At 48.0% G+C, this 25,321-nt stretch overlaps 1 protein-coding gene across 1 annotated transcript in view; it reads right to left on the bottom strand.

Annotated features, from left to right (window-relative positions):
* The window catches only part of SLC35F2 (solute carrier family 35 member F2), an 88,824-nt gene that overhangs the window by 44,428 nt on the left and 19,075 nt on the right, over positions 1–25,321 (bottom strand). Inside the window, exon 2 of the mRNA XM_063950687.1 lies at positions 19,982–20,171. Within this exon, the coding sequence (XP_063806757.1) occupies positions 19,982–20,171 (190 nt within the window). The remainder of the gene's footprint in view (positions 1–19,981; positions 20,172–25,321) is intronic.

Genomic DNA, 25,321 nt, shown 5'->3' with positions numbered 1-25,321 from the left:
GTATCTGCAGTGTGAAATGCTACGTTACAGTATCAGTGGAAAACAGCCCCTAACACTGTTACGTAGCATTTCATATACAGATACAGCTGCCGCCACACACAGAATATACATATGCCGTATATCATTTTAATCAGTGTAAATTGCTTGTGGCGTCCTATTCACATAGCAATGTAAATAAGATGCAGTTTAGGTGGGGAAAAAAGCAAACGAAAAGAGATTGGGCGTAGGTAACTAACTGTACGTTTATAGCACTCCGGTAATATTTCAGATACAACCAGATAAGTTTGTCACGCTGATGATACATTGTATAAATACTGGAGCTCGAAAGAAACATGTAAGTAAGGTTTTTCTTTTGAATCTGCTGGTCCACCGCTATTGCTAATGTCCCAATAGCGGGTCCTCGTTGTTTAGTAAGGAACCACAAAACTGCAGCACCGGAAAGTGGATATAACAAATTATACATACAAACATAACAGCCGGGATATTTGTACTTTTTTCCTATTGAGCAAATAAACATAAATCCGCTTCTCCATATGCACACACCACAGGAAGAGGATTTCTTGTTCTTCCAAGACACAATGGAAAGAAAACATCCTCCGCTCTACAGGTGATCCCAAGCCTTGCCCTGCGCGAGGTGCTCTGCGCACCCCAAGCCTTGCCCTGCGCACCCCAAGCCTTGCCCTGCGCAAGGTGCCCTGCGCACCCCAAGCCTTGCCCTGCGCAAGGTGCTCTGCGCACCCCAAGCCTTGCCCTGCGCAAGGTGCTCTGCGCACCCCAAGCCTTGCCCTGCGCAAGGTGCTCTGCGCACCCCAAGCCTTGCCCTGCGCAAGGTGCTCTGCGCACCCCAAGCCTTGCCCCTGCGCACCCCAAGCCTTGCCCTGCGCAAGGTGCTCTGCGCACCCCAATCTAGAAACACTAGGGACATTTTCCCAGAAGATAATAACGTCTGCAGACAGCACATCCTACACAGCTACCATGCAGGAACGAGTGCAATTACCCACAGGTCTAACCAAAGTTACTGGTTGGGGCGACTGCTGACTCGCTGCATGGGCCAGGAGCCTGAGAACCTGCGGAACTGGTCACACAGGTAAGAAAGTTATAAATCCATGTCAGCTCACCGACTTGCACCAGGGTTTGGGATCCAGCTCATGAGATGTTTTTAATAAATACAAACAATAGTTACAGGTGTGATATGGGACAAATAGGCCCTACACACATGCCGATTTGTTTGATAGATATGAATGATCTCGTTCATAAATGAGCGAGAACTCGTTCATATCTTTCAGTGTGGAGGCTCCAGCGATGAACGATGTGCGGCGCCGGTTCATCGCTGGTACCCCATCGGCTGTGCATGCAGGCCAATATGGACGATCTCGTCCATATTTGCCTGCACTTCAATGGAGCCGTGTGACGGGGGAAGTGAAGAAACTTCACTCTGCCGGTCACTGCCCCTCCGCCGCCGGGTCGTTCGTCGGCTGTATCCGCGGTCGGGCAGCTCGGCGGCGGATCGGCCAGTGTGTAGGGCCTTAAAGGCCCCCATTTATCAACAAGTTTCCTTGCTGGAAACTCGTTTTAGGTGGTAAATGGGACCAATTTCTATTTAACAAGGCTAATAGCGCTGCTAACTAGCAGCGCTATTAGCCTTTCATTTTCCCTATACTGCTGCACAGTAAAGTCTATTTAACAACGAGCGCTATTTCTGAAATAGCGCTCGCTTACCTAAAATGCCTTTGTCTGCTCCGGGCAGACGTTATGGACACCGCTGCAGCGGAGTCCGTCCTGCGCCCCGGCTCCCCCCTCCCGTAGCAATCATCACGCCTGCCAGGTTGCTATAGAGACTGGATAACCAAAATGGCCGCCACATCCAGAAATGACTACTGCGCATAAATCGGCGCGTGCGCGGTAGGAGGCCAGTCTGGGGACACAGTTCATTCGTCAGCACTGATGTAAGGTAAACATGCCACTATAGCGCCGCGAGTGAAAACGGTATTTACCACTTCACAGACTGCTGCTTGATAAATGGGGGCCAAAGAAAGATACAGACTACGTGTGAGTATAGCTCTAAAGAAAAGCAAGCCACCTACTATGGGCACTAGCAAGGGAAAGCTAGCGTGAAATATTGGTATACGGTTAAAGAGGAAGACATACAACAGGCTCCCAAATACAGCAGACATACAATCCAAAGAAATCAGATGACAGTGACATTCTCACATGCAAAAAGGGAAGAAGCGTTTCCCTTGTAGCAGCGCGTTCAGACCTACCAGTGTAGTACATAGGCAGCAGATGTACCATTGTACCAGGAGCCTCTCTATCAAGTCTAGAAAATCTTCTACTGTGCAAGAGCATAACAGGTGCTAAGTAACCAATACAAAGAAGCACACCTATCTCCTTCCGCTGTGTGTGTGTGTGTGTGTGTGTGTGTGTGTGTGTGTGTGTGTGTGTATATATATATATATATATATATATATATATATATATATATATATATATATATATTCAAATTCAGAACATGGTACCCACTGGGTTATAACTAAACTGCTTCAGAACATCATTAAACTCATTCAGAACATTAACATGTGTAACCTTGTCGTGCTTTGGGCGCGGTGTCTTCACTCACCACAGGTTACTATGATTCCATGTAGACAGCATCCTGTAGCAGTTGTTATGCTATTCCTGGGGATCCCATGTGCTGAACTATATATATATATATATATATATATATATATATATATATATATATATATATATAAAAAATCACAGTAAAATAAGTGATGGCACAGCGTGAGGCAAGTCCCCTCTCTCAGACACATATTATACTACAACCCCTGTGACTGATGGCTGAGTGCAACCTGTACACACCATCAGGCACTACAGCCAGTGACAAGTTACCAGGAGAAAATCTTCTTCCAGAGGCGCAGGAGGAGCTCATATCCCCGGTTGCTGGGTGTTGGGGAGGGTGGCTGCCCCAGGGCGGGCTGGCTAACCTCAGCATCCTCCATGCATGCAGCACAGTGCGGAGATCCGGAGCTCAGGCTCAGCAGCGGTGACTGTACAGCGGGAACCCCTGCTCCTGCTCCTCCTGCTGCTGCTGCATGCTGTTTCCTCCCTCTGCCTGTCCATGTGTCTCATATTACACAGCACACCTTCCAGGGCAGCGTGACGTCACCCTCATTGTGTCCGCTGCCCAGACATCATGTGCCGAACTCCGAGCCCTACTACACCACATGGCAAGGCTGCTTCATCGAGCACCGAGTGTTGATAAGAATCATTTGATAGTTCATTGGAACCAGCAGTGATGGCTAACCTTGACACTCCAGCTGTTGTTGATCTACACATCCCAGCATGCCCTGCTACAGTTTTGCTATTTGGCCTTCATAAAACTGATGCAGGGCATGCTGGGATGTGTAGTTCAACAACAGCTGGAGTGTCAAGGTTAGCCATCACTGATTGGAACCGTAGGTATTATTTAAGGATTGTTCTGGTGGCTGATGTTCAACTCTGCGATGGTGAGGATCCAATGAAAGGGCCTAATTTATGTTTCTCTGACGTCCTAGTGGATGCTGGGGACTCCGTAAGGACCATGGGGAATAGACGGGCTCCGCAGGAGACTGGGCACATCTAAAGAAAGCTTTAGGACTATCTGGTGTGCACTGGCTCCTCCCCCTATGACCCTCCTCCAAGCCTCAGTTAGATTTCTGTGCCCGGACGAGCTGGATGCACACTAGGGGCTCTCCTGAGCTCCTAGGAAGAAAGTATATGTTAGGTTTTTTATTTTCAGTGAGACCTGCTGGCAACAGGCTCACTGCACCGAGGGACTAAGGGGAGAAGAAGCGAACCTACCTAACTGGTGGTAGCTTGGGCTTCTTAGGCTACTGGACACCATTAGCTCCAGAGGGATCGCACACAGGACCCGACCTCGTCGTCCGTTCCCGGAGCCGCGCCGCCGTCCCCCTTACAGAGCCAGAAGCAAGAAGGTCCGGAAAAGCGGCGGCTGAAGACTTCTGTCTTCTCCAAGGTAGCGCACAGCACTGCAGCTGTGCGCCATTGCTCCTCATGCACACCACACACTGCGGTCACTGATGGGTGCAGGGCGTTGGGGGGGGACGCCCTGAGCAGCAATATTAACACCTTGGCTGGCGAACTGACACCATATATAGCCCCAGGGGCTATATAGGTGTTTATTAACCCCTGCCAGAACTTTTACAAAAGCGGGAGAAAGCCCGCCGAAAAAGGGGCGGAGCCATCTCCCTCAGCACACTGGCGCCATTTTCCCTCACAGCTCCGCTGGAAGGATCGCTCCCTGGCTCTCCCCTGCAGTCCTGCACTACAGAAAAGGGTAAAAAAGAGAGGGGGGGCACAAATTAGGCGCAGTATAAATATATTATGCAGCTATAAGGGGAAAACACGTTTTATAGGTGATATCCCTGTGATATATAGCACTCTGGTGTGTGCTGGCATACTCTCCCTCTGTCTCCCCAAAGGGCTTTGTGGGGTCCTGTCCTCTGTAAGAGCATTCCCTGTGTGTCTGCTGTGTGTCGGTACTGCTGTGTCGACATGTATGAGGAGGAAAATGATGTGGAGGCGGAGCAAATGCCTGTGAATGTGATGTCACCCCCTGCGGGGTCGACACCTGTGTGGTTGGACTTATGGAAGGAATTACGTGAAAGTGTCAACTCTTTACACAAAAGGTTTGACGACATAGGACAGCCGGCTACTCAGCTTGTGCCTGTTCCAGCGTCTCAAATGTCATCAGGGGCTTTAAAACGCCCGCTACCTCAGGTGACAGATACAGACGTCGACACGGATACCGACTCCAGTGTCGACGATGATGAGACTAGTGTACCCTCCAATAGGTCCACCCGTTACATGATTGAGGCAATGAAAAATGTTTTACACATTTCTGATAATACCCCAGGTACCACAAAAAAGGGTACCTGGTGAAAGCGTGGACTTCCCCCGATAAGAAATTGATTATTTCTAAACGGTTATTGGCAGCGTACCCTTTCCCGCCGGAGGATAGGTCACGTTGGGAAACACCCCCTAGGGTAGATAAGGCGCTGACACGCTTATCAAAGAAGGTGGCACTACCGTCTCCGGATACGGCCGCCCTGAAGGAACCTGCTGATAGAAAGCAGGAGGCTACCCTAAAAGCTATTTACACACACACGGGCATTATATTGCGACCAGCGATTGCATCAGCTTGGATGTGCAGTGCTGCTGCTGCGTGGTCAGATTCCCTGTCGGATAATATTGATACCATGGATAGGGACAATATTTTGCTGACGATTGAGCATATAAAAGATGCAGTCTTATACATGCGTGATGCACAGAGGGATATTTGCCGGCTGGCATCAAAAATAAGCGCTATGTCCATTGCCGCCAGAAGGGGGTTATGGACTCGGCAATGGTCTGGCGATGCCGACTCAAAACGGCACATGGAAGTTTTGCCCTATAAGGGGGTGGAACTGTTTGGGGATGGTCTTTCGGACCTCGTGTCCACAGCTACTGCTGGGAAATCGACCTTTTTGACACAGGCTGCCCCACAGCAAAAGAAAGCACCGTATTATCAGGTACAGTCCTTTTGGCCCCAGAAAAGCAAGAGGGCTAGAGGCTCATCCTTTCTGCCGAGAGGCAAAGGTAGAGGAAAAAAGTTGCAACACACAGCTAGTTCCCAAGAGCAGAAGTCCTCCCCCGCGTCCGGTAAGTCCACAGCATGACGCTGGGGCTGCTCAGGCGGACCCAGGTACGGTGGGGGCCCGTCTCAGGAATTCGAGACGTCTCCCCCCCCCGCCGTTTCCTAAAATCTGCCTTGCCGGCAACTCCCTCTGCCAGGGAGGCGGTGTTGGTGGCTATTCAAAAACTGTATTCACAGCAAGTGATTGTCAAGGTACCCCTCCTTCAGCAAGGAAAGGGTTACTATTCCACAATGTTTGTGGTACCGAAACCGGACGGTTCGGTGAGACCCATCTTAAATCTAAAATCCTTGAACACTTATATCAAAAGGTTCAAATTCAAGATGGAATCGCTCAGGGCGGTGATTGCGAGCCTGGACGAGGGGGATTACATGGTCTCTCTGGACATCAAGGATGCGTACCTGCATGTCCCCATTTACCGTCCTCACCAGGAGTACCTCAGATTTGTGGTACAGGACTGTCACTATCAGTTCCAGACGCTGCCGTTTGGGTTGTCCACGGCACCGAGGGTCTTTACCAAGGTAATGGCCGAAATGATGATACTCCTTCGCAAGAAGGGAGTTTTAATTATCCCGTACTTGGACGATCTCCTGATAAAGGCGAGGTCCAAGGAACAGTTGGTAGTGGGGGTAGCACTTTCTCGGGAAGTGCTACAACAGCACGGCTGGATTCTCAATATTCCAAAGTCACAGCTGGTCCCGACGACACGTCTTCTGTTCCTGGGAATTATTCTGGACACAGACCACAAAAGAGTGTTTCTTTCAGTGGAAAAAGCCGAGGAGTTGTCATCTCTAGTCAGAGACATCCTAAAACCGGGACAGGTGTCGTTACATCAATGCAGACGTGTCCTGGGAAAAATGGTAGCTTCGTACGAGGCAATTCCATTCGGAAGGTTCCACGCAAGGACTTTCCAGTGGGACCTGTTGGACAAATGGTCCGGGTCCCATCTCCAGATGCAACAGCGGATAACCCTGTCGTCAAGAACCAGGGTGTCGCTGCTGTGGTGGCTGCAGAGGGCTCATCTACTAGAGGGCCGCAGATTCGGAATACAGGACTGGGTCCTGGTGACCACGGATGCCAGCCTTCGGGGCTGGGGTGCAGTCACACAGGGAAGAAATTTCCAAGGACTGTGGTCAAATCAGGAGATTTCGCTTCACATAAATATTCTGGAGCTAAGGGCCATTTACAATGCCCTAAGCCAGTATTCATTCCGGGAGTGGACAACTGGGAAGCAGACTTCCTCAGCAGGCACGACCTCCACCCGGGAGAATGGGGACTTCATCCAGAAGTCTTCCAAATGCTGGTAAACCGTTGGGAAAAACCACAGGTGGACATGATGGCGTCCCGCCTCAACAAAAAGCTAAAAAGGTATTGCGCCAGGTCAAGGGACCCTCAGGCGATCGCTGTGGACGCTCTAGTGACACCGTGGGTGTACCAGTCGGTTTATGTGTTTCCTCCTCTACCTCTCATACCCAAGGTACTGAGAATAATAAGAAGGCGAGGAGTGAAAACTATTCTCGTGGTTCCGGATTGGCCAAGAAGAGCTTGGTACCCGGAACTTCAAGAGATGCTTGCAGAGGACCCTTGGCCTCTGCCGCTCAGACAAGACCTGCTGCAGCAGGGACCCTGTCTGTTCCAAGACTTACCGTGGCTGCGTTTGACGGCATGGCGGTTGAACGCCGGATCCTAAAGGAAAAGGGCATTCCGGAGGAAGTCATCCCTACCCTGATCAAAGCCAGGAAGGATGTCACCGCAAAACATTATCACCGCATTTGGCGGAAATATGTTGCTTGGTGTGAGGCCAAGAAGGCCCCAACGGAGGAATTTCAACTGGGTCGATTCCTGCATTTCCTGCAAACAGGTGTGACATTGGGCCTTAAATTGGGGTCCATTAAGGTCCAGATCTCGGCCCTGTCGATTTTCTTCCAGAAAGAACTGGCTTCACTGCCTGAAGTTCAGACTTTTGTCAAGGGAGTTCTGCATATTCAGCCTCCTTTTGTGCCCCCAGTGGCACCTTGGGATCTCAATGTGGTTTTGGAGTTCCTGAAATCACATTGGTTTGAGCCACTTAAGACTGTGGATTTGAAATATCTCACGTGGAAAGTGGTTATGCTGTTGGCTCTGGCTTCGGCCAGACGTGTGTCAGAATTGGCGGCTATGTCCTGTAAAAGCCCATATCTGATTTTCCATATGGATAGGGCAGAATTGAGGACTCGTCCTCAGTTTCTCCCGAAGGTGGTATCAGCTTTTCACTTGAACCAACCTATTGTGGTGCCTGCGGCTACTAGGGACTTGGAGGATTCCAAGTTTCTGGACGTGGTCAGGGCCCTAAAAATTTATGTTTCCAGGACGGCTGGAGTCAGGAAAACTGACTCGCTGTTTATTCTCTATGCACCCAACAAGCTGGGTGCACCTGCTTCTAAGCAGACTATCGCGCGCTGGATTTGTAGCACTATCCAGCTGTCGCATTCTGCGGTGGGACTACCGCAGCCTAAATCTGTAAAAGCCCATTCCACAAGGAAGGTGGGCTCATCTTGGGCGGCTGCCCGAGGGGTTTCGGCTTTACAACTTTGCCGAGCTGCTACTTGGTCAGGGGCAAACACGTTTGCTAAATTTTATAAATTTGATACCCTGGCTGAGGAGGACCTGGAGTTCTCTCATTCGGTGCTGCAGAGTCATCCGCACTCTCCCGCCCGTTTGAGAGCTTTGGTATAATCCCCATGGTCCTTACGGAGTCCCCAGCATCCACTAGGACGTCAGAGAAAATAAGAATTTACTCACCGGTAATTCTATTTCTCGTAGTCCGTAGTGGATGCTGGGCGCCCATCCCAAGTGCGGATTGTCTGCAATACTTGTAAATAGTTATTGTTACACAAATCGGGTTGTTATTGCGAGCCATCTGTTCAGAGGCTCCATTGTTATCATACTGTTAACCGGGGTTCCTATCACGAGTTATATGGTGTGATTGGTGTGGCTGGTATGAGTCTTACCCGGGATTCAAAATCCTTCCTTATTGTGTCAGCTCTTCCGGGCACAGTGTCCTAACTGAGGCTTGGAGGAGGGGCATAGGGGGAGGAGCCAGTGCACACCAGGTAGTCCTAAATCTTTCTTTAGAGTGCCCAGTCTCCTGCGGAGCCCGTCTATTCCCCATGGTCCTTACGGAGTCCCCAGCATCCACTACGGACTACGAGAAATAGAATTACCGGTGAGTAAATTCTTATTTTTTACGCAAATACAATTGTAATTGCAATTTTCTAGGTTACTTGAAGCTGCCACCCTAACATGAGAAGAGACGCCTTCTGCAGCCACTGCAGAGGCATTCGCAGTTATGTACACATGAATGTCCTATGCGCAAAAACGAACATCGGAGCTAATGTTTGGAATATGTCTATGCAGACTGGATACAACCATACCCTCCAACATCTTCTAAAAGAGAGTCAGGACCTCTCCTGGAAAGGGACTTGACCTCAGCAAAAGGGGACTTGGCTTTCGGGAATGCGACGATCGCAAGCTACCCCCCTATTATCCGTCACCATGAATAGATGCTGTGCGGGTGGGACAGCGGGACAGTTCCTAAAAAACAGGACTGTCCCGTGAAAATCATGACATTTGGGCGGTATGCACATCAGTAGCGGCATAGGGCCCATGTATTTGTATGCTTGAGCTCGCAGCTGATGGCAGATTCGGGTGTGGTTCATAGGGTCGCCCATACTTAGGTCGACAACTTTTGGTCGACACCTAAAACAGGTCGACACATGCATTATTTCGACATTAGTTTCTTTTTTTTAAATGTTGGTGTAATTTTCTTCGTAGAGTGACCGGGAACCTCAATTAGTGCACCGTATCCCCTCGCGAGGGCAAGGTGCCTTGGTCCGCTATTGATGGGATTGGCACAGGTTACCGTTCCCAATCGTAGTCCACTTGGATCGTAAAGTATGAAAAAGTTACAAAAAAAAAAAAAAAATGTGACAAACTCATGTCGACCTTTTGTCATGTCGACCTAGTACATATCAACCTAGTGACCATATCGACCTAGAAACCATGTCTATCTAATGCATGTTAACCAATAGTGGTCGACCTAAGTGTGGTCTACCTAGAGACTGGATACCGGAAGATACATACCCCAAAAGTAGGGATGGGGGTATGGGTCTCAGGGTTGACAGTGTCTAGTTCGACACCTATTTGTCGACATTGGCTAAGTTGACACTAGGAATATGTCGACAATGCCATTTGGTCGACATGAGGTTTTCATTATTATTTTTTTGTCAGTTTCTTCGTAAAGTGACCTGGGAAACCCAAATAGCGCACCGTGCCCCCTCACATGGCTGCGCTCGGCACAAGTTACCGCTCCCAATCGTAGTGATACATGACATTAGGCTTCCAAAGGGGCCTTTGCTAATCATAGAACATACATGTACTCCAGAAAATGTATTCTTGTTGTAAATGTCCCTCTTGTTTGTGTCGGCACCGTCTAACAGTGGTAAGCACTGCTACCTAACAGGGCACTATCTGTGTAAAATTTGTATCTTCTCCTACCTGGATTTCCTCCATGTGCTCCAGTTACCACTTACCTCCCAAACTACAAGAACATAATGGTAGGTTAATATCTAATGAAAATAGATGGTCCTGCCCCCGTTATGAAAGCCGTGGTTCCTGGCATTGTGAAGCGGGAATGGGACCAATATGATGTGATTCAGGAAGAGGGTGGCAGTGGAGCCAGTTACCGGCGTGTGGGAGGTTTGCATACTCTTGCCAGACTCCGGGAGAGCAACCTGAGATGCGGGAGACTCCTGGACATACTTAGAGAGTAGGTGAGCATGCCCTGCATCACTGTATGGGGAACACCTTTGTATATTTAAAAAACAGAAGTACTGGGATGGGGTTCAGTATGATTTACTGACGGACACAATACCGACAATCATAATCCCGACAGTCATTGACTGACAGTCAAAATACCGACACGGTCAAAATACCGACAATCATGCCTACGTGGTCAACATGCCGACATATTCAGAATAGCAACATTTGAAATGCCGACATGTCACAATACCGACATGAGTTTTTCTTTTTGTCAATGTCGACATGGACACCATTTAAGTGTACCACATCCCCTCGCATGACTCGATGCACTCTCTATGCTTCGGGTGCGGTGCCTCTCTGCGCTCAGCACACTATTCTATTCCCCCTCCAGCAGGGGCGCTTTAGGAGAGAAGGAGGCCTGTGTGCTGCCTCCTCTGTATGGGCCCCATCCTCTCTGCAGGAGTGCTGTAGAGTCTGACCACTAGAGGGCTCAGACTCTACTGCGCATGTGCAGTTCTCCGGGAAAATGGCACGGCGAACATTTTCCCAGAGATTTCTCTACTGCACATGCGCAGAACACTGTGAAAATGGGCGCTGTGCCATTTTCACAGGGTTTTATCAGCGCTGGTGAAGTCGGTGCGGGACTCCGTAGGGGTGAGTATTAAAAAAATGGGTGCAATGTGGGCCCACTTTGGATTCAGTGGCCCGTGTGCACCGCACACACTGCACCCATTATAGAAATGCCAGTGCCCTCCAGGTCCACTGGGATGGTAAATTCTGTTTTGGGGCAAAAATTCCGTTAAAAAAGCATGTTGGCATTTTGACATGTTGGTATTCTGACTATGTCGGCATTTAGAACATGTTGGCATAATGAATGTCGGTATTTTGACCGTATCTGTATTTTGACTGTCGGTCAATTGCTGTCGGTATTGTGTCCGACTGTAAATCAACTGCACCCCCCCCCCCCCCCCCCCCCCGTGTAGTGAAATTTCTCTTCTAATTCAAAATATAAATGCAAAATATAAATTAAGTTAACTCCAAGGACTGATGGATGCCTGCAACACAGACCATGATATGAAGTCTGAAATCTCCACAAATGTATTAAAAAAAAATAATGCAATTATCCCTTCCAAACTTTACAGTCCTCATAAAATGATGATCAAACGAGGTCTATGTGAAGCAAGTCAAAGGCCACATAATAAACACATGACTGCGTGCCTGAGCGGCTTTCAGCAGGCCACCATGTGAGGTATGACAGTGACATGACCTTACTCTTGATCATGTAATGTAGCATGAGGAGATCAAATACAAGCGGATTAAGACGGCCCTAGCCAAGATACTGTCTGGGGCCCTCTGCTATTCCTGATAAAGAGCAACAAAGTAGATATTATTATTGTCTATGTATCATTTGTATAGGGATCCCCCCCCCCCCCCTAGTCTCAGTGCATGTCCTCGTGTCCTATTGCTTTTCTCCATTTGGAGAATGTTTCCCTCCTGGACTTTGTTAAAACCCTTGCTATACAGTATTTGAAATTTGTATCATGTCCCCCCTTTCCCTTCTCTGCTTCAAACTATACATATTGAGATTTCTTAGTCTTTCCTGGTAAGTTGTGTGATGTAGGCCATGCACCATTTTAGTTGCTCTTCTTTGTACAGTCTCTAATTTCTTAATATCCTTTGAAGATATGGCCTCCAGAATTGAACTGAGTATTCTAGAGGAGGCCGTACCAATGACCTATACAGTGGCATTATTACTTCTTTCTTTCTGCTGCTGATTCCTCTCCCAATGCATCCAAGCATCTGACTAGCCTTCCTCATTGCCTTGTTACATTGCTTACCTGCCTTTAAGTCATCTGAAATAGTGACTCCTAGATCCCTTTCCTCCTCAGTAGTTTTAAGTATAGTACCATTAATACTATATTAAGCCCTTGGATTTTTGAGACCCGAGTGCATGATTTTGCATTTTTTGGCATTAAACTGTAATTTCCACACTCTTGACCATTCCTCTAGTCTACCTAGATCCTCAATCATTTGTTTTACTCCACCTGGTGTGTCTACCCTGTTGCATACCTTTGTGTCATCTGCAAAAAGGCATACTTTCCCTTTAATGCCATTTGCAATGTCACCAATAAAGATATTAAAAAGCACTGGTTCAAGTACAGATCCTTGGGGTACTCAACTGGTAACATTTCCCTCCTGTGAATACACTTCAATTACCACAACTCTCTATTTTCTATCCTGCAACCAAGATCTTATCCATTCAATAATCCTAATATCCAATCCCAAACTTCCAAGTTTATTTCGCAGTCTGCGATGTGGAACAGTGTCAAAAGCCTTACTAAAGTCTAGATAAGCTATGTCTACGGCTCCACCTTTATCTATCACTTTATCTATCACTTTAGTCACACTGTTAAAAAAGTCAATAAGATTTGTTTGACATGATCTCCCCCCAGTGAATCCATGCTGTTTGGGATCCTGTAAATTGCTGGATTTGAGATAATCTACAACTCTTTCTTTTAAGAGTGTTTCCATCAATTTCCCTACTACTGATGTAAGACTCACTGGTCTGTAGTTTTCCCTCTTCCCTGCTTCCCCTTTTGTGCAGTGGGACTACATTCGCTCTTTTCCAGTCCTCTGGAATTACTCCTGTAGCTAATGACTGGTTGAATAATTCTGTCAATGGTGCTACTAGCACCTCTTTAAGTTCTTTTAGTATCCTTGGATGTATCCCATCTGGTCCCATAGATTTGTACACTTTCAGCTTTGAGAGTTCTGTTAGGACCTTCTCTGTAAATGTACTTGTTTAATTTTCCTGAATATCCCTGCAACTTAACTGTGGCCCCTTCCCCTCTCTATCAGTAGTGAATACTGAGCAAAAATAATTATTAAGATGATCTGCTATTACATTGTCTCCCTCAACAAGACTCCCAGTCTCTGTCTTATAATTCCGCCTTTTGTTTTTCTCCTTTCGCTTATATACCTAAAAAAAATAAGATTTTACTTACCGATAAATCTATTTCTCGTAGTCCGTAGTGGATGCTGGGGACTCCGTCAGGACCATGGGGATTAGCGGCTCCGCAGGAGACAGGGCACAAAAAGTAAGCTTTTAGGATCACATGGTGTGTACTGGCTCCTCCCCCTATGACCCTCCTCCAAGCCTCAGTTAGGTACTGTGCCCGGACGAGCGTACACAATAAGGAAGGATCTTGAATCCCGGGTAAGACTCATACCAGCCACACCAATCACACCGTACAACCTGTGATTTGAACCCAGTTAACAGTATGATAACAACGAAGGAGCCTCTGAAAAGATGGCCCACAACAATAACAACCCGATTTTTGTAACAATAATTATGTACAAGTAATGCAGACAATCCGCACTTGGGATGGGCGCCCAGCATCCACTACGGACTACGAGAAATAGATTTATCGGTAAGTAAAATCTTATTTTCTCTAACGTCCTAGTGGATGCTGGGGACTCCGTCAGGACCATGGGGATTATACCAAAGCTCCCAAACGGGCGGGAGAGTGCGGATGACTCTGCAGCACCGAATGAGAGAAACTCCAGGTCCTCCTCAGCCAGGGTATCAAATTTGTAGAATTTTACAAACGTGTTCCCCCCTGACCACGTAGCTGCTCGGCAAAGTTGTAAAGCCGAGACCCCTCGGGCAGCCGCCCAAGATGAGCCCACCTTCCTTGTGGAATGGGCATTTACAGATTTTGGCTGTGGCAGGCCTGCCACAGAATGTGCAAGCTGAATTGTACTACAAATCCAACGAGCAATAGTCTGCTTAGAAGCAGGAGCACCCAGCTTTTTGGGTGCATACAATATAAACAGCAAGTCAGACTTTCTGACTCCAGCCGTCCTGGAATTATATATATATATATATATATATATATATTTTCAGGGCCCTGACAACGTCTAGCAACTTGGAGTCCTCCAAGTCCCTAGTAGCCGCAGGCACCACAATAGGTTGTTTCAGGTGAAACGCTGACACCACCTTAGGAAGAAACTGGGGACAAGTCCGCAGTTCTGCCCTGTCCGAATGGAAAATTAAATATGGGCTCTTGTAAGACAAAGCCGCCAATTCTGACAATCGCCTGGCCGAGGCCAGGGCCAACAGCATGGTCACTTTCCATGTGAGATATTTCAAATCCACAGATTTGAGCGGTTCAAACCAATATGATTTGAGGAATCCCAACACTACGTTGAGATCCCACGGTGCCACTGGAGGCACAAAAGGGGCTGTATATGCAATACTCCCTTGACAAACTTCTGGACTTCAGGAACCGAAGCCAATTCTTTCTGGAAGAAAATCTACAGGGCCGAAACTTGAACCTTAATGGACCCCAATTTGAGGCTCATAGACACTCCTGTTTGCAGGAAGTGCAGAAATCGACCTAGTTGAAATTTCTTCGTGGGGCCTTCCTGGCCTCACCCACGCAACATATTTTCACCACATGTGGTGATAACGTTGTGCGGTCACCTCCTTCCTGGCTTTGACCAGGGTAGGTATAACCTCTTCCGAAATGCCTTTTCCCTTAGGATCCGGCGTTCAACCGCCATGTCGTCAAACGCAGCCGCGGTAAGTCTTGGAACAGACATGGTACTTGCTGAAGCAAGTCCCTTCTTAGCTCCCGAGGCCATTAGTCCTCTGTGAGCATCTCTTGAAGTTCCGGGTACCAAGTCCCTCTTGGCCAATCCAGAGCCACGAGTATAGTTCTTACTCCTCTACGTCTTATAATTCTCAATACCTTGGTTATGAGAAGCAGAGGAGGGAACACATACACCGACTGTTACACCCACGGTGTTACCAGGACGTCCACAGCTATCGCCTGAAGGTCTCGTGACCTGGCGCAATACCTGTCCCGTTTTTTGTTCGGGCGGGACGCCATCATGTCCACCTTTGGTCTTTCCCAACGGTTCACAATCATGCGGAAAACTTCCCGATGAAGTTCCCACTCTCCCGGGTGGAGGTCGTGCCTGCTGAGGAAGTCTGCTTCCCAGTCGTCCACTCCCGGAATGAACACTGCTGACAGTGCTATCACATGATTTTCCGCCTAGCGAAAAATCCTTGCAGTTTTGCCACTGCCCTCCTGCTTCTTGTGCCGCCCTTTCTGTTTACGTGGGCGACTGCCGTGATGTTATCCCACTGGATCAATACCGGCTGACCTTGAAGCAGAGGTCTTGCTAAGCTTAGAGCATTATAAATTTGCTCTTAGCTCCAGTATATTTATGTGGAGAGAATTCTCCAGACTTGATCACACTCCCTGGAAATTTTTTCCCTGTGTGACTGCTCCCCAGCCTCTCAGGCTGGCCTCCGTGGTCACCAGCATCCAATCCTGAATGCCGAATCTGCGGCCCTCTAGAAGATGAGCACTCTGTAATCACCACAGGAGAGACACCCTTGTCATTGGATATAGGGTTATCCGCTGATGCATCTGAAGATGCGATCCGGACCATTTGTCCAGCAGATCCCACTGAAGAGTTCTTGCGTGAAATCTGCCGAATGGAATCGCTTCGTAATAAGCCACCATTTTTACCAGGACTCTTGTGCAATGATGCACTGACACTTTTCCTGGTTTTAGGAGGATCCCGATTAGCTCGGATAACTCCCTGGCTTTCTACTCTGGGAGAAACACCTTTTTCTGGACTGTGTCCAGAATCATCCCTAGGACCAGCAGACGTGTCGTCGGAACAACTGCGGTTTTGGAATATTTAGAATCCACCCGTGCTGTCGTAGAACTACTTGAGATAGTGCTACTCCGACCTCCAACTGTTCTCTGGACCTTGTTCTTATCAGGAGGTCGTCCATTTTCTTTGAAGACGAATCCTCATTTCGGTCATTACCTTGGTAAGGACCCGGGGTGCCTTGGACAATCCAACGGCATCGTCTGAAACTGATAGTGACAGTTCTGTACCACGAACCTGAGGTACCCTTGGTGAGAAAGGCAAATTTTGGGACATGGAGGTAAGCATCCCTGATGTCCCGGGACACCATATAGTCCCCTTCTTCCCGGTTCGCTATCACTGCTCTGAGTGACTGCATCTGGATTTGAACCTTTGTAAGTGTTCAAATATTTCAGATTTAGAATAGGTCTCACCTAGCCTTCTGGCTTCAGTACCACCATATAGTGTGGAATAATACCCCTTTCCTTGTTGTAGGAGGGGTAATTTTATTATCACCTGCTGGGCATACAGCTTGTGAATTGTTTTCAATACTGCCTCCCTGTCGGAGGGAGACATTGGTACAGCAGACTACAGGAACCTGCGAGGGGAAAACGTCTCGACATTCCAATCTGTACCCCTTGGATACTACTTGTAGGATCCAGGGGTCCTGTACGGTCCCAGCGTCATGCTGAGAACTTGGTAGAAGCGGTGGAGGGCTTCTGTTCCTGGGAATGGGCTGCCTGCTGCAGTCTTCTTCCCTTTCCTCTATACCTGGGCAGATATGACTCTTATAGGGACGAAAGGACTGAGGCTGAAAAGACGGTGTCTTTTTCTGCAGAGATGTGACTTAGGGTAAAAAACGGTGGATTTTCCAGCAGTTGCCGTGGCCACCAGGTCCCATGGACCGACCCCAAATAATTCCTCCCCTTTATACGGCAATACATCTTTGTGCCGTTTGGAATCTGCATCACCTGACCACTGTCGTGTCCATAAACATCTTCTTGCAGATATGGACATCGCATTTACTCTTGATGCCAGAGTGCAAATATCCCTCTGCGCATCTCGCATATATAGAAATGCATCCTTTAAATGCTCTTATAGTCAATAAAATACTGTCCCTGTCAAGGGTATCAATATTTTTAGTCAGGGAATCCGACCAAGCCACCTCAGCTCTGCACATCCAGGCTGAGGCGATCGCTGGTCGCAGTATAACACCAGCATGTGTGTGTATACTTTTTAGGATATTTTCCAGCCTCCTATCAGCTGGCTCCTTAAGTACGGCACTATCTGTAGATGGTACCGCCACTTGTTCTGATAAGCATGTGAGCGCCTTATCCACCCTAAGGGGTGTTTCCCAACGCGCCCTAACTTCTGGCGGGAAAGGGTATACCGCCAATAATTTTCTATCGGGGGAAACCCACGCATCTCACACACTTCATTTAATTTATCTGATTCAGGAAAAACTACAGGTAGTTTTTTCACATCCCACATAATACCCTTTTTTGTGGTACTTGTAGTATCAGAAATATGTAACACCTCCTTCATTGCCCTTAACGTGTGGCCCTAAAGGAAAATACGTTTGTTTCTTCACCGTCGACACTGAAATCAGTGTCCGTGTCTGGGTCTGTGTCGACCGACTGAGGTAAATGGGCGTTTTACAGCCCCTGACGGTGTTTGAGACGCCTGGACAGGTACTAATTTGTTCGCCGGCCGTCTCATGTCGTCAACCGGCTTGCAGCGTGTTGACATTATCACGTAATTCCATAATTAAGCCATCCATTCCGGTGTCGACTCCCTAGAGAGTGACATCACCATTACAGGCAATTTGCTCCGCCTCCTCACCAACATTTTCCTCATACATGTCGACACACACGTACCGACATACAGCACACACATAGGGAATGCTCTGATAGAGGACAGGACCCACTAGCCCTTTGGGGAGACAGAGGGAGAGTTTGCCAGCACACACCAAAACGCTATAATTATACAGGGACAACCTTTATATAAGTGTTCCTCCCTTATAGCATTTTAATATATATTCATATCGCCAAATCAGTGCCCCCCCTCTCTGTTTTAACCCTGTTTCTGTAGTGCAGTGCAGGGGAGAGCATGGGAGCCTTCCCACCAGCATTTCTGTGAGGGAAAATGGCGCTGTGTGCTGAGGAGAATAGGTCCCGCCCCCTTTTCGGCGGGCTTCTTCTCCGGAGTCTGTGATATCTGGCAGGGGTTAAATACATCCATATAGCCTCAAGGGCTATATGTGATGTATTTTTCGCCATACAGGTATTATACATTGCTGCCCAGGGCGCCCCCCCCCCGCGCCCTGCACCCTCCGTGACCGCTGTGTGAAGTGTGCTGACAACAATGGCGCACAGCTGCAGTGCTGTGCGCTACCTGATGAAGACTGAAAGTCTTCTGCCGCCTGGTTCCGGACCTCTTCAATCTTCAGCATCTGCAAGGGGGGTCGGCGGCGCGGCTCCGGGACGAACCCCAGGGCGAGACCTGTGTTCCGACTCCCTCTGGAGCTAATGGTGTCCAGTAGCCTAAGAAGCCAATCCATCCTGCACGCAGGTGAGTTCACTTCTCTCCCCTAAGTCCCTCGATGCAGTGAGCCTGTTGCCAGCAGGACTCACTGAAAATAAAGAACCTAAAAACTTTTTCTAAGCAACTCTTTAAGAGAGCCACCTAGATTGCACCCTGCTCGGACGGGCACAAAAACCTAACTGAGGCTTGGAGGAGGGTCATAGGGGGAGGAGCCAGTACACACCATGTGATCCTAAAAGCTTACTTTTTGTGCCCTGTCTCCTGCGGAGCCGCTAATCCCCATGGTCCTGACGGAGTCCCCAGCATCCACTAGGACGTTAGAGAAAAATGTTTTGCCTCCTTTACCCACTGACTGGGCAATTTTCTCCTCAGCATGTGCCTTTGCACATCTGATTACCCTCTTAGGGGGTGATTCAGACCTGATCGCACTCAGGCAGTTTTTTGCAGTGCTGCGATCAGGTAGTTGCAGCCTACAGGGGGAGGGGGTAAACGCTGTGCAGGGGTGCGATCGCTTGTGCAGGCATCTGCACAAACAAAAGATTATGTAGTCTCTGCACAGCTCAGGACTTACTCAGCCGCTGCGACGATCCGGCCTGGAGCTGACGTCAGGAACCCTCCCTTGAAACAGCTGGACACGCCTGCATTCACCCGGACTCTCCTTAAACACCCATGAACGGCCTCTTCTTGTCTTGTCAATCTTCTTGCGATCGCTGGTGCAATCGCTTTCTTTGTTAGATCCGGCGATCCCCGCCGCCGGCAGTTCAGACCCAATCGCACCGCTGCAAAAAAAGCTAGCGTGCGATTGGGTCTGAATAACCCCCTTAGTTTCCTTCTGTCTAATAAGATGTATCTCTTTGTCTTCAATATTTTGTGTCTGCTTATATTTCCTAAAAGCCATCTTTTTTTCTTTCACAATATTTGCTACTGCTTTCGCAAACCACACTGGCTATCGTTTCTTTGTGTTTTTTCTAACACTTTTGATACAAAGGTCTGTTGCCTTTAATATTGCACTTTTTAATGTTTCCCACCTCTCCTGCACTGCTTCCAAGTTCCTCCACTTTGCCAAAGAATCGCTTACACATTTTCCCATCCCTACAAAATCAGCCTTCCTAAAATCCAACACTTTTGTTTTTGTATGGGATGAGTCAGTCTCTGTCTTTATGCTGAACCATACTGCTTGATGAGCACTGGACCCAAGGTTTTCACCCACTTTTACGTCAGATATTTGTAAGTAATAAGTCTAATATTGCGACTTTCCGAGTGGGCTCCCTCACCAGTTGGTGGAGGGATGCTCCCTGAAGGGAAATTAGAATGTCTTTACTTCTAGTGGAACTAGCAACAGACACCTCCCAGTTTATATCAGGAAGATTAAAGTCTCCCATGATTATTACCTCTCTTTTTAATGCCATTTCAGTTATGTCCTGCAATAGGTTCTTGTCCAGTTCTTCTTCCTGTCCTGGTGGCCTGTATATCACGCCAATACGAATAATCGACTTATCCCGTGTCTCTATGGTCATCCAAAGGGCCTCAGTTTTTTCTTCAATACTTTGTATTAAGGTAGTATTTATGCTTTATTTCCACATACATTGCTACCCCTCCTACGATTTTTCCCATTCTGTCCTTCCTAAATAAAGTATATCCCGATATAGCTATGTCCCAGTCATGATTTTCATTGCACCATGACTCTGTAATTGCCACAATATCTAGATAATACCTTGTCATTATTGCAGTTAGTTCTGGGATTTTATTTCCTAAACTCCTAGCATATGTAGACTATTTTTGGATTAAGCAAATGATGCAGAGTTTGAAGTAAATTACCAAGACTTCATTCAAAAGAAGCATGCATTGGAAAAATGTTGGAAAAGTTGTATGCACCTGGCGATACAGCGCCATTTAGGTGTGCAGCTGGTGTACTGCTAGTCAGTATCATCAATGCACATCTGTACCTACAGTACACTATACTAGGTGCAAAAGATATGACTGCAAACAGTTCATTTGTGTCATCACACCCTCACTGAACTTTGCCTACATGAGAACCCATTAAACCCAGTTGCTCCTCTTCCTTAGTACAGTAGATGTGACATGCATATTAATCTGCATTGCCTGCATTTGTACGTGACAATTTTCAGATAATGCGTTGTGCAATTTTACATAAGATGCACTCTTCAGATGGACACACATTTAGACCAGCATCAGCCCCTAAATGTGCAACATCCCTAGGGCCTAATGCAGCATAACTTGTAGTTTTGCGAGAAATCGCAAAACTAAAACACATTTCTCATACGTCCTAGAGGATGCTGGGGACGCTTCAAGAACCATGGGGTATAGACGGGATCCGCAGGAGACATGGGCACTTTAAGACTTTGAATGGGTGTGAACTGGCTTCTCCCTCTATGCCCCTCCTCCAGACTCCAGTTAGATTCTGTGCCCAGTGAGATTGAATGCACACTGAGGAGCTCTCCTGAGTTTCTCTGAAAAATACTTGGTTAGTTTTTTTCTTTTCAGGGAGACCTGCTGGCAACAGGCTTCCTGCTTCGTGGGACTGAGGGGAGAGAAGCAGACCTACTTCTGTGAGTTTCAAGGCTCTGCTTCTTAGGCTACTGGACACCATTAGCTCCAGAGGGTCTGATCGCTAGGTACGCCTAAATGCTCATTCCCGGAGCCGCGCCGTCACCCCCCTTGCAGTGCCAGAAGTCAGAAGATGGGTGAGTAGAAAAAGATCAGAAGACTTCAGTGACGGCTCTGAGGTACCGCGCAGCGCACGGCGGCACTACAGGGTGCAGGGCTCAGGGGGGGCGCCCTGGGCAGCATAAACCACACAAATGAACTGCCAAAAGTGGTAACAAGTGCTGGGGCACTAAAACCAGACCCCCGCCAGTATAAATATTAAGAAAATAGCGGGACTGAAGCGCGCCATTAAGGGGGCGTGGCTTAGCCCTCACAGCTCTAAGCAGCACCATTTTCTCTTCACAGAGTGCAGAGACGCTGGTCCTGGACTCCTACACTGCTGTACAAGTAAGAGGGTGCAAAACGGGTGGTGAGGGGGGTACAGTAATTTGGTGCTGTTTTATTAATAATAAAAGCGCTAGCAGGTCTGAGACATTATATTAAACGTTTCAGAACCGGGATAGGTGCTGGGTTGTGAGCTTGCAAAACTCCCTCTGTTTCTCTAACAGGCTTTGCTGTGGGTCTGTCCACCAGAGCCCCAGTGTGGTTGTGTGTGTCGGTACGCATGTGTCGGCATGTCTGAGGCTGAGTGCTCTTCCCAGGAGGAGGCTGAAGTGGGGACAGAAAAGACTGTGGGAGTGGCCCTGTCGGCATCGCCGACTGCTGATTGGGTAAATGTTTTGAGTGTTTTGAATGCAAATGTGGCTCGCTTGAATAAGAGATTAGATAAATCTGAGTCTCAGAACCAGGCATGGAGAAAATCCATGGAGGATGAATTGTCACAAGTCCAGACCCCCTCGGGGTCACAGAAGCGTTCATTTACCCAGATAGCGGATACAGATACCGACACTGACTCTGACTCCAGTGTCGACTATAGTGATGCCAGGTTGAATCCTAAACTGGCTAAGAGCATTCAGTACATGATTGTGGCGATAAAAGACGTATTACATATCACGGAAGATCCTTCTGTTCCTGATATAGGGTCTGTATGTATAAAGGAACCTTTATACATACCTGAGGTAACGTTTCCTCCCTCTCATGAACTGAACACTCTTTTTGAAAAGGCTTGGGAAAATCCTGACAAAAAGTTACAGATTCCCAAGAGAATTCCGGTGGCATATCCGTTCCCCTCTGGGGACAGGGAAATGTGGTAGTCAACTCCCACTGTGGATAAAGCTCTGTCACGTCTGTCCAAAAAGGTGGCGCTTCCATCTCCTGACACGGCAGCCCTAAAGGATCCTGGGGATCGCAAGCAGGAAAATATGCTGAAATCCATTTATGTCACTACGGGTACGCTGCTCAGACCTGCCGTTGCATCGGCATGGGTGAGTAGCGCTATTGAGAAGTGGGCAGATAACTTGTCATCTGATATAGATTACCTGAATAGGGATAGCATTCTTTTGACACTGGGTTATATCAAGGACGCTGCAGCCTACCTAAAGGAAGCTGTGAGGGATTTTGGCCTTTTGGGATCAAGGGCCAATGCCATGGCAGTCTCAGCTAGGAGGGCATTGTAGATTAATCAATGGAATGCTGACTCTAAGAAAGCTATGGAGTCTCTGCCGTATAAAGGTGGTGTCTTGTTTGGTGACGGCCTCGCTGACCTAGTGTCTACAGCTACCGCGGGTAAGTCATAATTTCTACTTTATGTCCCTGCACAACAGAAGAAAACGCCCCACTATCAGATGCAGTCCTTTCGGCCCAATAAATACAAAAAAGGACGAGGGTCTTCCTTCCTTGCTACTAGAGGTAGAGGAAGGGGAAAAAGGTCACCGGCTGTGGCAGGTTCCCAAGAGCAGAAGTCCTCCCCGGCTTCTGCCAAATCCACCGCATGACGCTGGGGCTCCTCTGCGGGAGTCCGCACCGGTGGGGGCACGTCTCCAACTCTTCAGTCAGGTCTGGGTTCGCTCGGCCCTGGATCCTTGGGTATTAGAAATAGTAGCCCAAGGGTACAAATTGGAGTTTCAAGATGTGCCCCCTCACCGATTTTTCAAATCGACCATGCCAGCTTCTCTTCCGAAAAGGGAGGTAGTATGCGCTGCAATACAAAAGCTGTGTCAAAATCAAGTCATTGTCATGGTACCCCCGTCACAGCAGGGAAAAGGCTTTTATTCGAGCCTGTTTGTGGTCCCGAAGCCGGATGGCTCGGTCAGACCGATTCTGAACCTGAAATCCCTAAATTTCTATCTAAAAAAAAATCAAATTCAAGATGCCTACTTACACGTCCCCATATATCCTCCACATCAGGCTTACCTGAGGTTTGCTGTTCAGGATTGTCATTACTAATTTCAGATGTTGCCGTTTGGTCTTTCCACGGCTCCGAGGATTTTCACCAAAGTAATGGCGGAAATGATGGTTCTCCTGCGCAAGCAAGGAATCACAATTATCCCGTACTTGGCAAGATCCAAGGAGCAATTACTGAAAAACGTTACGCTCTCCCTGACAGTTCTGCAACAACATGGTTGGCTCCTAAACTTCCCAAAATCACAGTTGGTTCCGACAACACGGCTGTCATTCTTGGGTATGATTCTGGACACAGAATTACAGAGAGTCTTTCTTCCAGTAAAAAAGGCTCTGGAAATCCAGAACATGGTCAAACAGATTCTGAAACCGGCAAGAGTGTCGATTCATCAATGCACTTGGTTGCTGGGGAAGATGGTGGCGGCATACGAAGCCTTTCAGTTTGGCAGGTTCCATGCCAGGGTGTTTCAGTGGGACCTGTTGGACAAGTGGTCCGGGTCTCACCTGCACATGCACCGGAAAATAATCCTATCTTTCAGGACCAGAATCTCTCTCCTGTGGTGGCTGCACAGTTCTCACCTTCTAGAGGGACGCAGGTTCGGGATCCAGGATTGGATCCTGGTGACCACGGATGCAAGTCTCTGAGGCTGGGGAGCAGTCACACAGGGGGAAAATTTCCAGGGAAAATGGTCAAGCCAGTAAGCTTGTCTGCACATAAACATTCTGGAATTAAGGGCCATTTACAACGGCCTCCTGCAAGCGGAACATCTTCTTCGCGGTCTGCCCGTCTTGGTTCAGTCGGACAACATAACAGCAGTGGTGTACGTAAACTGCCAGGGTGGAACAAAGAGCAGAGCGGCAATGGCGGAGGCCACAAAAGTTCTTCGCTGGGCGGAAAGACATGCAAGCGCTCTGACAGCAGTCTTCATTCCAGGCGTGGACAACTGGGAAGCAGACTTCCTCAGCAGACACGATCTCCATCCAGGAGAATGGGGTCTTCATCAAGAGGTCTTTGCAGAAGTGACAAGTCGTTGGGGAATTCCTTAAATAGACATGATGGCGTCTCGCCTCAACAAGAAACTTCAGAGATATTGTTCCAGGTCGAGGGACCCTCAAACAATAGCGGTGGACGCCCTAGTGACACCGTGGGTGTTTCAGACGGTCTATGTGTTCCCTCGACTTCCACTCATTCCAAAGGTGATAAAGATCATAAGAAGAACAAGGGTTCAGGCGATACTCATTGTTCCAGACTGACCAAGGAGGGCCTGGTATCCAGATCTTCAGGAATTACTCATAGGAGATCCCTGGCCTCTTCCTCTACGAGAGGACATGTTACAGCAAGGACCGTGCGTGTATCAAGACTTACCGCGGCTGCGTTTTTGACGGCATGGCGGTTGAACGCCAAATCCTAGCCCGAAAGGTATTCCCAGTGAAGTCATTCCCACACTACTTCAGGCTAGAAAAGAAGTAACGGCGAGGCATTATCACCGTATTTGGAGAAAATATGTGTCTTGGTGTGAATCCAAGAAGGCTCCTACGGAAGAATTTCAGCTGGGCCGTTTTCTCCATTTTTTGCAAGCAGGTGTGGATGCGGGCCTAAAGTTAGGCTCCATTAAAGTACACATTTCGGCCTTGTCAATTTTCTTTCAGAAAGAATTGGCCTCCCTTCCAGAAGTTCAGACCTTCTTGAAAGGAGTGCTGTACAT

Source organism: Pseudophryne corroboree, chromosome 2, assembly GCF_028390025.1.
Source record: "Pseudophryne corroboree isolate aPseCor3 chromosome 2, aPseCor3.hap2, whole genome shotgun sequence".
In the NCBI taxonomy this organism is placed as follows: Eukaryota; Metazoa; Chordata; class Amphibia; order Anura; family Myobatrachidae; genus Pseudophryne; species Pseudophryne corroboree.
Note: the sequence above shows the minus strand (reverse complement) of the source record. Positions and strands in the feature narration are given on the sequence as shown.